This window comes from Bactrocera tryoni, chromosome 1, assembly GCF_016617805.1.
Source record: "Bactrocera tryoni isolate S06 chromosome 1, CSIRO_BtryS06_freeze2, whole genome shotgun sequence".
In the NCBI taxonomy this organism is placed as follows: domain Eukaryota; kingdom Metazoa; phylum Arthropoda; class Insecta; order Diptera; family Tephritidae; genus Bactrocera; species Bactrocera tryoni.
The window spans coordinates 38,440,215-38,457,333 of NC_052499.1; the positions used below are offsets into that span (position 1 = coordinate 38,440,215).

The following is a 17,119-nucleotide window of genomic DNA, read 5'->3' on the forward strand; positions in this document are numbered from 1 at the left end:
TGTTTATGTGTGTGCGTATTTCATTGTCGAAATTCATACGCTTAATTACGACCCATTGATGACCACTTGCCTTTAGGTTCCCGCCGTGAAACACACTCGTATATATTTACATAAGCTCCCGCAATTAGTTGCGCATAAACTCGACAAATGTAAAAAATATCAGATTTGTTTATTTGTTTGTGGCCACTTAACGGCCACTCGTCGTGCACGACGGCTGCTGCCACTCAGGTCGCCAAATTAATGGCCTCATTATGCTTGTCACTAAACACACACGCCCACCGCTCCGCACAAGTCATTAAACACATCTATCAAATCGCACAATCGTTTGGCTTATATACTCAAATATTTATTTATAAAAACATATATGTTTATAATTAAGAAATCAATCACAATAAGTCAGCACTTATAACTAATCATCTACAATGTAAAAATAAAATACAACAAATTAATTATAGTTCTACTGCAGAGTGTCTCTTAAAATAGAAGTGCTCACAGTTTGGCTGCTTTTCTGAACACACTAATCGCATAGAATTCCGGTAGCCGATACAATTTGAGACGCTGATGACTGAACTGGCCATTGGTCAGCGCCTTCACGTAGAATATATCCTTCATGGTGAGCTCACGCGGGCTGTTGCTCCCATCTTCTACTTCGTTGGGATGCTGCTTCGCTGGGCGGTAGGCCTTGCGCTTCAATAGTTTCACATAAATTATTTCGTTGTCGTCGTCGTCGAGTTCACGTCCCTGTAGCTGCAAGTTTCGTGGTATCGGATAGAGTAGCAGCGGCTGGATGGGTAACACTTCATTGGGTTGTTGCGCATAGTCCAATGCCGCGATTGGTCCTAATGTTTCTATTGTGGGCAACGGTGTGCTTAAGGTCACGAGTATTTGTGCCATGAGATAAATGATAAAGCTGATGATTCGGTGACTGTTGTGCTGTTTGAAAGTTGGTGAAAACATAGCGAAATTAATTAGTATTGAATATATGTAGGCTTACATGGTAATATGCATATATCGATTTCGGTTTTAATGGACATTTTTTACTACCTGGACTATTTTCAGATATATGTACATATACCCTTAACTTTCTTTCTCAGTACAAATTAATTATATTACCTTACTTCATGTATAATCTGTATGACTGGTTGAAATCTTTATTGAGTGCGTTAAAATATTCAAACACAATAAAAAATTGGGCTATAAAAAGTAGGGGAAGTAAAATCTTTAAGAAGAACTCTACTTCTTTGGCAGGAAACTGTTTAGGTATACAAATCAACGAAATTGAGGTCGCATGGTTCCGACACGCCACCATAGTGAATATATACGCGAACTGCTCAGTTTTTGAAATATCGATATGAAATTTTGCACAAATCTTTTTCTCCGCAAATATTCATTTGTCCAAAGCGTTGATATCTAAATACTAAAGCTTGTAGCTGCTATTCAAATGAAACGATAAAACTCAAATTCTTCTTAAAGTATTTTAAAAAAATTTATGTTTCAAGACAACGGTATAATCGCCGAAGATGTTCCGATCGGCTATATATATATATATATATATACAGCTAGCAGACACACTGAATCATCACACTAGTTTATGGTACAGTTATTTTTGCGACTGTGATGTTAGAGGCTAGGTTAGAGGTTATGGGTTGCTAAAACCGAAAAAGATAGTAAAAATTTCGTAACACGTAGGATTTTTTGTGTTGTAGTCAAGGGGTGTAAGGGTCAAACCACCACCGTTTGCTAAACTGACAAAAATAGCTCCCATATCTAAATACCCATATAGCTTCGAAGTTAAATTTGTTTTTGAGGTTTTCTTCTCAATACAAAAAATAAAAATCCTGACTTCAGATTTGATGGGGAATATTTATTATCATTCGAAAGAACATTCTTTGGGATTTATTTTTTGAAGATTATCTTTTTCAAATGTTGGCCGCAGCTACGTCGCAGATGGTGCAGCCGTTGAGTTCAATTTTGCGACGACTCGTTCGAGCGTTGATTGATGAGAGATGTGAGAAGTGGCGTTGTCTTGTTGAAACCAAATGTCGCCTAGATCACGAGCCTAAATTTCAGGCATCAAATAGTCGGTTATGATGGCGCGTTAACGGTCTCCATTGACGGTTATCTGCTCACCGGCATCATTTTTGAAAAAAAATGGACCGATGATTCCACCAACCCACAAACCACACCCAACTGTTGTTTTTTCTGGAGGAAATGGTAGCTCTTAAATCTCTTCAGATTGTCCTTTGTTCCAAATGCGGCAATTTTGCTTGTTCAGGCGTAGGACTTTCCATGATGAAATGTTAAATAATACTGTATCTGTCAAGAAAATGCTATTAAATATAGTTGGATCACCCGTTACCTATATAGTACCTATGAGGTGTATTGTTTTACAAAAAACTGCTTCTCGCCTCCCTTTGAAATCCAGAAGTAAGCAAACGACTGCAATTTTTGAGAAATCATTCGTGTAACTTGCACACAGTTTCAAATATTGAAATACCTGCGCTGAACGATTTCATAATAGTATGTAAGGTCAGACTTTTAACACCTGTATTTTTGCTTTTTTAACGGTTTAATTTACTGGCACGCTTCATTGTGTTAACTATTTGGTGGCAATGTATTTTACGGTAAAAAGGTTTATAATTTACGTCACAATAGTTTGTGCTCTTCACACCTATCATTATAATTACAAGCGAGTAATATTGCGGCATTGGTGAGGCTGTGTGTTTAACACGTTCAGTGCCATTTAAAATTGGTGTCATATTGAAATTAAATGTTGTTATGAAAAAAATAATTGATAAAAATCAATTTAAATGAGATTTAATACTTTAGAAAATATATCGTTTTTTGTAGTATTGATTTCTAGTTTTGGTTTTCATTTGTATTAATTTGTATTGAGTCTTAAAAGAAGAAATCGATCATGACATGATTAAATACACAAAATAACTTATATGTAGATCAATTTATAATTTATTATTCAATTTATAATTGATTTATACTATTATCATTTTATATTATATTTCAGTCATTTCGGGCATTGTTCTTCTTTTCTCGCAGGATACCAACCATAATCTGATTATAGTTTCAATGCAAATATCCTACTATTTGATCACGGTGGAAATATAAAAATTGCACATACACCCTAATCATTATTTTTGCCATATAATTCTAAGGAAATTAATAATATTTTGAAGTTCTCAGTAAAAATTATGGACAAAATGTTGCTGTCAAACTTTCCTAGTAATTGTAAATTTAGCATTTTTCATATCTTGAATAGGGCACGATGTTTCTAACATCCAGAAGGAAACGTCGGAGACACTGTAAAATATACATATATGATCTCTATACATGCGAACTAGCCTACCAGTTTTTGCGATATCAATCAGAAATTTTGCACACGTCTTTTCTTCCCAAAAAGTTACCCATTTGTCGGAACTGACGATATGGTTCACTGTAAGATATAACTGCCATATGAACTAGTCGAACAAACTGAAGTCCTTGCATGGAAAAACTTTTTTATTTGAAAAGTTATCTTCATGAAATTTTGCACAATCAACGATCTTAGTAGACATGTTCAGTTAGGAATACTATAAGCATATAGTTGCGATTCGAACTGATCGATATATCTCCAGTTAAGGATCTTCTTATAAATATTTATACTATAAAATATGCACTTGCGAAGGTATTATATAGAAAGTAACGTGTTCACTTGTTTTCGATCCTTTCGTCTATGACGTCGCAGATTGGTGCACTCTTCTGTCAAGTGCTCTCCAAATAAGTATTGGCACGAAACTATCGTAATCTGTTTCCCATTATTCTTAATTTGTTTTTACAGTTACATACACTCAATATCGAACTTATTCAAATACATTTTCTGTGTTTTCTATACACGAAGCGGTCATTTTTAGTAGTTTTCTCAAATTTGATTTTGTGCTTGTGTGCTCTTTGGGTTAAGGATTTCGTCCAGTAATATTTCAAAATAACATTCATAGCAGTTTTATGCAATGCTATAAAAATTATAAAAAAATTGATTTTTCAAGTTTTTTCCATTTTGTTTAACCTTGTTTTTTTTTTAATTCAGTTTGTCACCGAGCTTGTTTACGAAACAAACTGTAGATACACTACCGTGCCCCAAAAATAAGGAGATATTTGAATTTACTGCGCGCGTCGAAGGATTTGGAGAATTATTTTAAAAATAATAAATAATAATAATAGTAATAAGGAACCATTTTTATTAAAGTTTAAAAAAATCTGTGCGCGTACCATTTTGTAGTGTGAACCGGTGGATATATTTCGTATAATTTATTAATTTATTTTATTGTAAAAAAATAAAATTATTTTCTATTATTAAAAATCACTTTAAATTAACTGAGCGTCCTTCCTTATTAAATTTATTAACAACTTATCGCCGCCGTTGCGAAAGCTTGCGTGAGCTGCGCGCCAAAGTCAAACGTTAACTGGCACTCCGGCAAGGCCGTTGTAACTTCATTTACTGCAAAGCGCCTGCGCAGCGTCTCGCAGAAGTCAACGCGTCGGCAAACAAACAATTTTGCACGCACCTATACATACATGCACTCATACAAGCCAACATACACGCTCACATGCCGTCAAGTACATATGCTTGTATTTAGGTGATAAATATTTGCGACAAAGCATATGAAAAATAGTTGGAATTATAAAAACAACAACACAACAGCAGCAACCATCGGAGTGATCAAGTGTTTGCAAATCGTTGATGCTAAGCATCGTAACTGTTGACTATCTGTAGTTGCACACGGTTGTATACATTGTGTGTATATGACATTTACACATTTCGTACTTTAGTCCATGTGCTTAATTGTGACTCAATAGCGAAGAGTAATAATAGAATATGAACAAAAGACACTGTCATTAGGAAAAGACGGACCACACGCTTACCATATTTGTGTTGTGATTTCGACCTTTTTCAATTTGTTTATCCAATCATACACAGGTGTGAACGTTTCCTCGAATATGAGTGACCAAAAGCTATTTTGATTTCGGTAAAAAATGTAAGAGCTTATTGAAGCAAAAAATGTGTATGTAGATATGCACTTTCAATATAACACTGCCACCAATGCGAGTATGCGTTACCCACATAACTATGGATGCATAAACAAAGAGAAGTCGCTTTGGAGCGATGACTAGAAACAAAAACAAATATTGCTAGCAGTTATAAAATGTGGTTCCATGGAAATGAAGTAGATAATAATTTGGACACAGGGTGCCAATTTGATAAGTTTACCGCTTACCACTACGGACCCAGTTGGTGAAAAGTCGAGTAAGTTCCGATACGCACAACTGGTTCTCGTCGGAATTGCCTATTGAAAGGTTCTATTGCAGAAGAAGAGCTCGAGTTGGCGCCCAGAGACAAAAGTGATCTTCTAACCCCCCGAATTGCAATAGGTTGAACTCCTCCATAGTTATGCATACATGACCCCGGTATATCCAACATGCATATGTATGTCTTCTGTTCAAAAAGTTCCCGCTTAACCACTTGAACAGTTTCGAGAAGTTCGGATCACACAACAAAAGGGAAATAATTTTGGGGCTTATATGATTCGATTATTTTAAAATGTACCGGATCTAAAAACCCATTGGAATAGGAAAAAGTTGTTATGTGACATTTGCCGACCGCGAAATAGGAGGTAACTGTGGGTATAAATATCCCAACTATGTAAATAAACATAGCGTATATGTAATGCTTATAGAAAAAATAATTTTAAATCAAAGCGATTTATAATGAACACCAACCATATGCTTTCGTATTGCAAGCGTCTGACCCATTCAATATAGTTGAATGTTTTTCGGATCAATTACAAAACTTTTATGGAGAAACAAACCCGGTCGGTAACCCTCGTATTTACATGTACATATATTAGAAGAAATCAAGTAAGTGTAAATAATAGCCAAACGCTTAGAAAATGCGAATATTGGCAAGAACATTACCTACTCACAAGCATTAGTAGTTAGATAATTGCTTATGCAAATTTTCACATCTTTAAATTTTAAAAAGCATAAAATCTGTCATACATATATCTCATGTACTATTATATATGTACATATGTAAAAACTGCCTAATTGTCGGCGCGTCTAATGTCCTACCCTCCATGTAGTGTGCAGATATAAATTTGTCTCTTTCCGCGTACTTCTGATATTAATTGACGATAAAATGTTTATTCTCTAAATTAACAACAAATAATTGCCGTAAGACAACTAAATTTCGTATATAAAATCAAGTAATATTTGCATTTGGTTGATGCTTTTAGCGGCTTGATTTATCTATCAAAATTGTTTTAAATATTACCTTTTAAATATTTTACCGATAAAATCCCTCATTTATCCACATATCATTTAACACTCTATTATTTATCATTCTTTTGAACTATTCTTTCTTTTATCTCCTCGGTTGATTGGACCGAAAGACTGAGCCAAAAACGACTAAATTATTCCAGATTTCGAGGAAGCACAATTCACAGCCAGAATTGATAAATTAAGTCGAAATTCAAAAGCTTTGTCTATAGTATGCATATCTTAGTACAATAAAAATATTGTTACCGTTCAGAAGATTAAATAATTTCAGGAAAGTGTATTTTGAATGAAGTACTTATATCTAGAAAGACCTTTGTTTTCAGTACTTAACCTTCACCTTACATATACAGTGCATTAAAAAAATATCAATACATTTCTGTTAATTCCTTCGATCATCTAAGTGTCACATCGCGCTGAGAAGTAAGAAAACTGAGTGCTCAGTATAACCGCTTGAAACCGCTTTTCTAATGAAGCATCCTAAAGATTCCAAAAAGACTATTAAAAATTATTTAAATATGCGATCTACATTTGTGTAGAGGTGGTCTGAACATTATGGAGATACCGAAAACATATGTGATAGCCACGAAGAGGGAGGAATTACGTGACATTTAAAAGTGAGAACATATGTATCTGTAGGGAAGCTAAAAATTTTGGGTCAAAACAATTTTTCAAATAAAATGTTTTTTTGACGACATATTTATATCACAGGGTATGCGTCTGATTATTTGAATTTTCAAAGTCGGTGCTTTAGTAAAATTTTTAGGATCCACCTGACGTGGTTTGGCCCCTTGTTTAAAAAGAGATTTCAAGAACAGTAGTACTATAATCAAACGCCTACTTTCAAAAACACATATTGAAATAAGTAAGGAAGGGCTAAGTTCCGGTGTAACCGAACATTTTATACTCTTGCAACTTGCAAAAATCAAAGCCAAGGAAATACCTTAAGATGTAAAACGTCAACCAGAGGATCGAAATCCAAACAATTTTATATGTATGTATATACATATACTATATATAACTCATACACTGACAGACACATAAGATTTGTTAGAAAAACGAAAATCATTTTATGTAGTATATGGGAGGTGGGGTAGTATCTACTCGATTTTATCTTTTTTCCCCAGTACCACCTACTATTAACATACCACATACTAAAAAAGAAAGTTCGAAAATCCTGATATTAGTTATATGGGGATTAGGTAAAGTTTTTGCTCAAATTTATCTATTTTAGGCACATCGATACCCTATTATGAGTTAAACACGCTGTTTCATTTTCATTGAGATAACTCACATATTGTCCGATATATGCGGTACAAAGTTACCCGGAAGTTCGAAAATCTTCAAATTAGGTATATGGGGGCTAAGGGAAGTATTGGCCCTACACATACACATACCATTATCAGAGTAGGGTTATACCTGAATTTCAATTATATATCTCACACATTGACCGATATTTTCGATTAAAAGGCAGCAATAGGTACTTGAGTCCAACTATTCGGTATTTAGGAGCAGTTGAACAGTTTCATTTGGATTTAAACAATTTTTGGTCACAAGGTGACATACATCGAGAGTTTTATTTAAGCAAAGCTTCATCCCGTTCCATTAATTACTTCTTGATTTCCGTACTGGAAAGTGAAAGGATCCAATGGAATTTAAAATTGTGCTATATGGGAAGTAGGCGTGATTGTCATCCGATTTCGTCCATTTTCGTACTGTTCCATCTATAAATTTTGTCGGTCGGGCTCCGAGATATAGGATTTCATTCATCCTCCAATTTTCACAACGGCTCCCATAAAACCCCCTCATATCATATCAGAGGTAAATTTTAACATCTCTGGCGTAATAAGTTATTGATATATTGCACCTGTAGCAGTTTTGAACAGAGTGGTTATATGGGGAGTGAGCGGGGTTATCTTACGATTTCATCAATTTTCACACTATCGGTAGGAGTTCTTATAATACAATTTATGCTGGATGAATTTCGTTGTTGTAACTTTATTGGCTTAGGAGATATGTACATTAAACTTATTAGAAAACGGTGCCACGCCCACTTAAAAAAAAAAAAATCCCACAAAATGCCCCTTGCTACTCCGATGTCCTTTACCAAATTAGAGTTTTATATCTTAATTTAGTTCCCAGTTATGATACTTTATAAGTTTTCGGTTAATGGCGGTTTGAGGTGCCTCATAGAAAACTTCAACGACGTTAGAATGATAAAATTGTATAAAAAGGTCCTACTGAAGTAGGCGGAAATGCTTAACGGCAAAAATATTCATAATAGACTACCTGTATTTAAGCATTTAACGGCAACAAAAGATTTCATTCGGCTACCCCAAATACCTGGTGGTCGCTTCCTGTGGAATAAGCGGCATATTTAGTTGTAATGGCAACTTATGTCAGGCTATGATAGACAAGGCGGGAGATTGGAACGAGTACCTATTGAATAAATCTAAGACATAACAATGTCTTTTCTATAATAACACCAATTTTACTCAATAAACACCATATATTCTTTGGAAAACGAAAACGTTATTTTTTTTAACGTTCTACTTACATATATGAAAATATTATGATTCAGAATAAGACCGATTAGGGTAGGGTGCTTTCAACACTACAACAGCAGATGTTTTTTATAAAAAAGTATATCTTAATCCACACTCCTAAATAGGCTCATGTTTTGAGGAAAAGAGAAATTTTTTAAAACCCTCTCACTACTTGTTGTGCCCTCCATCTACTACAGCGATTTCAAAAGCGATTGTGTTTTTTTTTCTTCTTCAACGCTTCTACATACTTAAAATTCTGCCCAGTTCTGTAATATGTTAAGTACCCAAAATTTGTTTACATGGATTTATAATACGCCAATAGCATACGTCGACCAATTCACGTCTTTGTAGAGCCAGACTGGCCAGCAGCAATGAGCGAACGCCGCTTTGAATAACAAGCAAACTGAAATTGTCACAGATACTCCAAAAACAGATGAAATCAGTGTGAAGTGAAAGTGAATTTCTGCACAAATAGTTAAGAAATGGGAGCTGCTTTCTGTGTAATGAAAAGGGAAAACCCACAAACGATTTCTGAGTGGAACATCTGGCGACAGCAAATCTGAATTGGAAATGAATTAATCGCCCACGATTTGCAGCTCTTGGTTGAGGTTTTGTGCAAAAACAAATAAACTTATCCGCAGATTTTGCATAATTTGCAAATCACTTATCATTTAGAAGACTGTGCTTGAGCGTTGCAGTAAGTGCCCTAAAGATTGTTTGTACTTCGGAAGCTAAGAGTAGCAAATATATTTAAATATTGCGGAGTTCGCAAAGTGAAATCGGCAGAGATTGCGCGTGCGAGGTGTAAGACAATCACTTCATTCGACTAACTCTTCTCAACGTTTTCTGAGTCCATTTTTATCTTTCTAATCTTTTCGCTTGGCAATTGAATTGAAGTATTTTTGAGATATGCGCAAAATTAAATAATAAACGTATAAATCGAAAAAAAATAATGTAAATGGCAGATATTTATCGACTTTTGTTTTTTCTATGCTACGTGATACTTCAACTCAGACGAGGCTAATATTTGCATATGTAATTGATTGTATTAATTGCTTTCGATGGTTGAAGTAAGTGGCCCCACTTGAGTGAATAACTAAGGAAGGGCGAACGTTTTCTGGAATGGAATGTATATACATATGTATGTATAAGACTATGGGGGTACTCAAATGAAATATAGTAAAAAGCTAGAAATGTAGGTGTTCCTTAAAGTTTGGAGAATGCTAAATTGAGCTATTGTATCAGCTGTTCAAATATAGTACTGAAAAATATTGGGCGAACATCACATATTTATATTCGGAAGCATTGCATCAATTGATAGGAAACACTGAGCAATTTGACAGTTAAGAAAAATGCAACGATACCATCATAACGACAATTGAAATAAAATTTAAAAATCCAGTTTTATGAGAAAAAGCAGCAATGGAGAAGAAATACTTCCATACGCGAAAAATCATATTTTAATAAGCACTTCTTTCTAATCTTACAATATGCTGTTTTTTCGTTCCCTTTTGGCCAAAGCTAGCCACTTCTAGGCGATTGCTTCCTTCTGACGGTACAATTGTTGGAAGATACTTGGAAAATCTTATATGAACCCTTATCGCCAGTGTGAAAATGAATAAAATCGGATCATAAATCTTCTTACTTCCCATATAACGGTACTGTTAAAAACTCCTAAAAGCGTAATAAATCAATTACCGAAAAATCCAGATTCTAAATTCTACCACCGAGGTGGTGCTATACAGTCCTATCAGAGCCGGTATCGCAATTAAACAATGAACTCGGGCCCTCTTTTTGGAGAAATCCCGGTACATGATATTATTGCAACATTCCTGTGCCACAGTGTGAAAATGGGCGAAATCGGACTACCGGACCACGGCTATTTCCCATATCTATTTTAAATTCCTTTTATGTCTTTCTTTTTCTAGTATACAAATCAAGAAGCAATTAATATAACGAGATAAAACTTTGCACAAAAAGTGCCTTCAAAGTATACCACTTTATGGCCAAAAATTGTCTAAACCGATACTAAACTGTTTAAGATAATTAGCGAATATGCGGACCCCTGTATGTAGAGTTGCCTTTTCACCGAAAATATCGGTCAATGCATGGTGTATAAATTTATGCAGAATTTTAATATCAGTAATTTCGAACATTAGGCTGAATTTGCACATAGCTCAAGAAGCTCACGACTATCGGTCTTTAATCAAGTATCCTCTGGGTAGCCTAAGAACATTCGTTTGAAGGCGAGCTAAAGTGAGAAGGCGAAACATCCCCTACATAGGGTTGTGCGCTGGGTTTGGGACTCGCAGCGTAAAAAACACTCCCCCTGAAAAAAAACAACGAGCCTCGGATGAGTGACCCCCCTTTTGATGACGACCATGGCAAACGAAAAAAGGATGACGATTTAAGGGCATGCACCTAGAACGCTCGGTCCCTTAATTGGGAAGGTGCCGGTGCCCAGCTGGTTGATGTCCTCGTTAGAGTGAAGGCTGACATCACCGCCATCCAAGAAATGCGATGACCGAGACAAGGACTGAGACGAGTAGGTCCTTGTGGCATTTACTACAGTGGTCATATAAAGGAGCGCAAGTTTGGTGTGGGATTCGTGGTGAGAGAGAGACTCCATCGCCGAGCACTATCATTCACTCCGGTGAATGAACGTCTAGCCACAATCCGCATCAAAGCAAGGTTCTTCAACATATCGCTGATTTGCGCCCACGCCCCGACGAAGAGAAGAACGAAGTGACCAAAGATGCCTTCTATGAGTGCTTGGAGCGCACTTATGAGAGCTGCCCCGACTGTCAAAATCGTGTTTGGCGACAAAGGTGGGCAAAGAAGGTATCTTTGGCACTACGGTCGGTAAATTCAGCTTGCACGACGAAACATCCCCAAATGGGTTGAGGCTGATCGACTTCGCCGGGCCCAAAATATGGTTATCTGTAGTACTAGATTCCAGCATAAGAAGATTCATCAAGCCACCTGGCTGTCTCCGAATCGAAAAACCACCAACCAGATCGATCATGTTGTGATAGACGGAAGACACGTCTCCAGTGTTTTAGATGTGCGTGCGCTCCGAGGTCCTAACATCGACTCGGACCACTATCTTGTTGCAGCTAAGATTCGCACCCGCCTCTGTGCAGCAAAAAACGCACGCCAACAAACACAAGGAAGGTTCAACGTCGAGAAGCTGCAATCACAACAGACAGCCGAACGATTTTCTACTCGGCTTGCACTCCTGCTCTCGGAGAGCACTCGTCAACAACTCGGTATAAGGGAACTGTGGGACGGCATTTCACGCTTCCTACGTATAGCTGCAACCGACACCATTGGTTTTCGGAAAATGCAAAAGAACAGCTGGTACGATGAGAAGTGCCGTGTTGCAGCGCAGAGAAAACAGACTGCCTACGCAACGTTACGATCGACTACAACACGTGCGGGATGGGATAGATATCGAGAGTTAAAGAGGGAAGCGAGACGCATTTTCAGGCAGAAAAAGAAAGAGGCCGAAATGAAAAAGTATGAAGAGCTTGATAAGCTGGCCAAAATGGGTAATGAACGAAAATTCTACGAAAAGATGCAGCGGCTAACTGAAGGTTTCAAGACCGGAGCATACTCTTGTAGAACCCCCAAAGGTGATCTAGTGACCGATGCCGAGATCATACTTGAATTATGGAGAGAACACTTCTCCAGCCTGCTGATTCCCAAATTGATGACGATAGAGCAGACGTTCCATTGCCTGACCACAAAGAAGTTCGAATAGCAATTACCCGTCTGAAGAACAACGAACCAACGGGGGCCGATAGATTGCCGGCCGAGCTATTCAATCACGGCGGCGAAGAACTGATAAGGAACATGCATAAGCTTCTTTGCAAAATATGGTCTGACGAAAGCATGCCCAACGATTGGAATTTAAGTGTGCTCTGCCCAATCCACAAATAAGGAGACCCCACCATCTGCGCCAACTACCGTGGGATAGGCCTCCTCAACATCGCGTATAAGGTTCTATCTAGCGTATTGTGTGAAAGATTAAAGCCCACCGTCAACAAACTGATTGGACCTTATCAGTGTGGCTTTAGACCCGGCAAATCAACAACCGACGAGATATTCACCATGCGCCAACTCTTAAAAACGACCCGTGAAAGGAGAATCGACACACACCACCTCTTCGTCGATTTCAAAGCTGCTTTCGACAGCACGAAAAGGAGCTGCCTCTATGCCGCGATGTCTAAATTTGGTATCCCCGCAAAACTAATACGGCTGTGTAAACTGACGTTAAGCAACACCACAAGCTCCGTCAGAATCGGGAAGGACCTCTCCGAGCCGTTCGATACCAAACGAGGTTTTAGACAAGGCAACTACCTATCGTGCGACTTCTTCAACCTGCTCCTGGAGAAAATAATTCGAGCTGCAGAACTTAATCGAGCAGGTACAATCTTTTATAAGTGTGTACACCTGCTGGCGTATGCCGATGATATTGATATCATCGGCCTCAACACCTGCGCCGTTAGTTCTGCTTTCTCCAGACTGGACAAGGAAGCAAAGAAAATTGGTCTGGGAGTGAACGAGGGCAAGAAGAAAAATCTCCTGTAATCAAACAAACAGTCGTCGCACTCGCGACTTGGCACTCACGTCACTGTTGACAGTCATAACTTTGAAGTTGTAGATAGTTTCGTCTATCTTGGAACCAGCGTAAACATCACCAACAATGTCAGCCTGGAAATCTAACGCAGGATTGCTCTTGCCAACAGGTGCTACTTCGGACTGAGTAGGCAAGTAAAGTCCTCTCTCGACGAACAAAAACCAAACTCTATAAGTCACTCATAATACCCGTCCTGCTACATATATGGTGCAGAGGCTTGGACGATGAAAACAACTGATGAGTTGACGTTGCGAGTTTTCGAAAGAAAAGTTCTGCGAAAGATTAACGGTCCTTTGCCCGTTGGCAACGGTGAGTACCGCATTCGATGGAACGATGAGCTGTATGAGATATACGACGGCATTGACATAGTTCAACGAATTAAAAGACAGCGGCTACGCTGGCTATGTAATGTTGTCCAGATGGATGAAAAAACTCCAGCTCTGAAAGTATTCGACGCAGTACCCGCCCTGGGAAGCAGAGGAAGAGGAAGACCTCCACTCCGTTGGAAGGACCAGGTGGAGAAGGACCTAACTAAGCTTGGAATATCAAATTGGCACCACGTAGCGAAAAGAAGAAACGACTGGCGCGCTCGGCTATAATCGCGTAAGCGGTGTCTACGCCTATTAAGAAGAAGAAGATATTATTACCTTAAGCAGTAAATCAAGTAAAATTTCGTGAAGATACTACGTCAAATGCGAAAGTTTTCCATACAAGTCCTTGATTCCGATCGTTCGGTTTGTATGGCAGCTATATGCTATAGAGAGCCGATCTGAACAATTTCTTCCAATATTACGTTATTTCTATGAACAATAACTCATGCCAAATATCGTAAAGATATAACGTCAAATGAGAAAGTTTCTCATGCAAGCAATTTATTTCGATCATTCAGTTTGTATGGCAGCTATATGCTATAGTTAACCGATCTGAACAATTTCTTCGGAGATTACATTGTTGCCTTAGAAAATAACCTGTGCCAACTTTTGTGAAGATTTATTGTCAAATGTGAAAGTTTTCCATACAAGAACTTGATTCCGATCGTTCAGTTTGTATGACAGCTATATGTTATAGTGATCCGATATCGGCAGTTCCGAGCAGCCTTTTGAAGAGGAAATAACGTTTGCAAAATTTCAAAACAATATCTTTAAAATTGAGGAACTACTTCGTATATATACAGACAGACAGACGGAAATGGCTAAATCGTCTCAGCTCAACATACTGATCATTTATACATATATATACTTTATAGGGTCTCCGACGCTTCCTTCTGGGTGTTACAAACTTCGTAGCAAACTTAATATACCCTGTTGAAGCTATAAATATATGAAATCGAAATTTACAAATTGCGTAATAATTACAATAAAATTCATTGGATTCCGATCTTCGGAGTTTTGCATCTTAAGATATTTCCTTGGCTTTGGTCCTGGTAAATTGCAAGAGTATAAAATATTCACTTACATCCGAACAGCCCGTAATTATGGGCTTCTAAGTTTTATACAAAAAATAAAGTTTTTTCTAGTCATTATGTTCAAAATTAATAGATAGGCATTTATGAAAGGTTTATAGGTTGCGATAAGTTTGAAATCATATGTTTGAAGAAGAAGTTGCAGGCGAAAAGCTTGGTTGTATACCAAGTCTACTTTCGTGTTGAAAAACAAAAGTATATGTATTTAAAAATATACCTTACAATCGCCGAAAAAATATCTTATTATAAAGGTTGATCCATTTTGAGATTCCCTACTTAAAAAAAAAGTACAGAAACTTCAAATTTAATGGGGAATTCTTTTTTTTTTATTATTCGAAAGAACATTCTTTCGCATTTATTTTTTGAAGATAATTTCTTCTAAATGTTGGCCGTGGCCACATCTCAGATGGTCCATTTATTGAGTCCAATTTTCAATGAGTCCTTCGAGCATTTCGACACACGTGATGTTTTGCTCCAAGCCCTGCATCGAAGCGGGGTTGTCCACATGGACTTTAGACGTTGCATATCGGCGAAGCCTAACGGTGTGATATCACATGATCTTGGTGGCTAAAGGACAATTATTTGCTCACCGATCGTTCTCTCAATAAATCTATTGATTAATGCGATATGTGAGAAGTGGCGCCGTCATGTTGAAACCAAATGTCGCCGAGAGCACGAGCTTCAATTTCAGTCATCAACTAGTTGGTTATCAAGGCGCGATAACAGTCACCACCGGCATAATTTTTGAAGAAATATGTAGCCCTTGAATCTCTTCAGGTTGCTTTTCATCCCAAATGTGACAATTTTAATTATTTACATATCCATTGAGCCAGAAATGGGCCTCATCAAATTTTGTCGGATCGGCATGGAACTTTTCCATAGAGCGAAGCGATATCGCTTGGAAGGTCGAGCGGCTTCAGTTCTTGCACAAGCTGTCTTTCGTACGTTTTAAATTTAAGATTTCGACGTAAAATGCGCCGAGTCCATACATCAGTGCAAGTTGCTGCGAACGGCCCCGAATCGACTCTCTACGGTCTTCGTGCACATTTTCAGCTACGACAGTTAGATTTTTTACACTGCGTGCTGGACATGGTCCATTCGGTCGAATATTATCCAATAACGTAGGCCGATTATGCTGACCATAAGTTGAGCGCGCAAAACGCATTCTTTATAGAACGTGAATTTTCGTAATAAAGTTCAACGATTTGTAAATGTTGTTCAGGCTTAAGTTTGTTCATGATGAAATGCCAAACAGTATTGAACAAAAATAACAAAACAGCTTGACACGACTCAGGCTTGAAAAAAGTAGCTCTACTTGGATCACCCGTTATAATAAATTTTAGAGTTTTTAAAGTTCAGTTTAATTGGGTCTAGCACTCCTGTATAATACGATCTGGCCAAGAAAAGAAAGTCAAGTAAATACGTTCAATCTGTGTAAATGTATGTATGTTGACATGTATAAATCCGTAAGTTGCTTTGTTATTGCATAAACAAATCGAAACAGATTTATTTTGCTTTGGAAAATCGAAATCGAAATGATTTTCTTATAAGCCACTTAAATATTTTTTGATATGAGCGTTTATTCTGTCCTTTTGCTTCTGGGTTCTTAAAAATACGCCTCGGCTTTATTTCTATTCCTCCATTGCTTGCTTTTGTTTCGAACTGCCGTACGTTAAAAGAGAGTGTCCAACAAAACGAAAACAGAAATAATAATAAGTAAATGACGAAAAATTGATTGTTCGATTTGCTTGAGTTGCATAAAAGATAAAATCATGTTTGTTTTACTTTGTTTTAAAGAGTAGTATTAAAATTACATAAGACGCTGTGAGACACTTTGCAAGCATTAATGCAACGTGTTTACTTAGAAAATGTTTAAATCTGTGAAATAAATGTGAATGCAAACATATTGGAAGTAGTATTTAATTTTTATTTCTGAGTTTACTGAGGTATTGTCCGTGACTTTGTCATAATTTTAATTCATTTTTTTTGCTGATAAAACGGAATTGATTCTGTCATCAAGTTGTAAGTATGAACAGCAGAAAGAAGATAGAAATTATCGCATTGGTTATGCCCACGACGGAAGGAAGTGCCGCCGACTGATTTGATTCATAAATTATCAAGTGTTCGCCGCCTACAAATAATGAA

General features: G+C 37.3%; 1 protein-coding gene across 1 annotated transcript; it reads right to left on the bottom strand.

The window, feature by feature from the left end:
- Positions 1-408: 408 nt before the first annotated feature.
- On the bottom strand, positions 409-4,280 carry LOC120766476. Its single transcript, XM_040092018.1, has 2 exons — positions 4,261-4,280; positions 409-933 (listed from the first exon to the last, which is right to left on the bottom strand). The coding sequence occupies exons 1-2, from the start codon at positions 4,261-4,263 to the stop codon at positions 490-492; spliced, it is 447 nt and encodes a 148-aa protein (XP_039947952.1). The 5' UTR covers positions 4,264-4,280; the 3' UTR covers positions 409-489.
- Between the last annotated feature and the right edge of the window lie 12,839 nt (positions 4,281-17,119).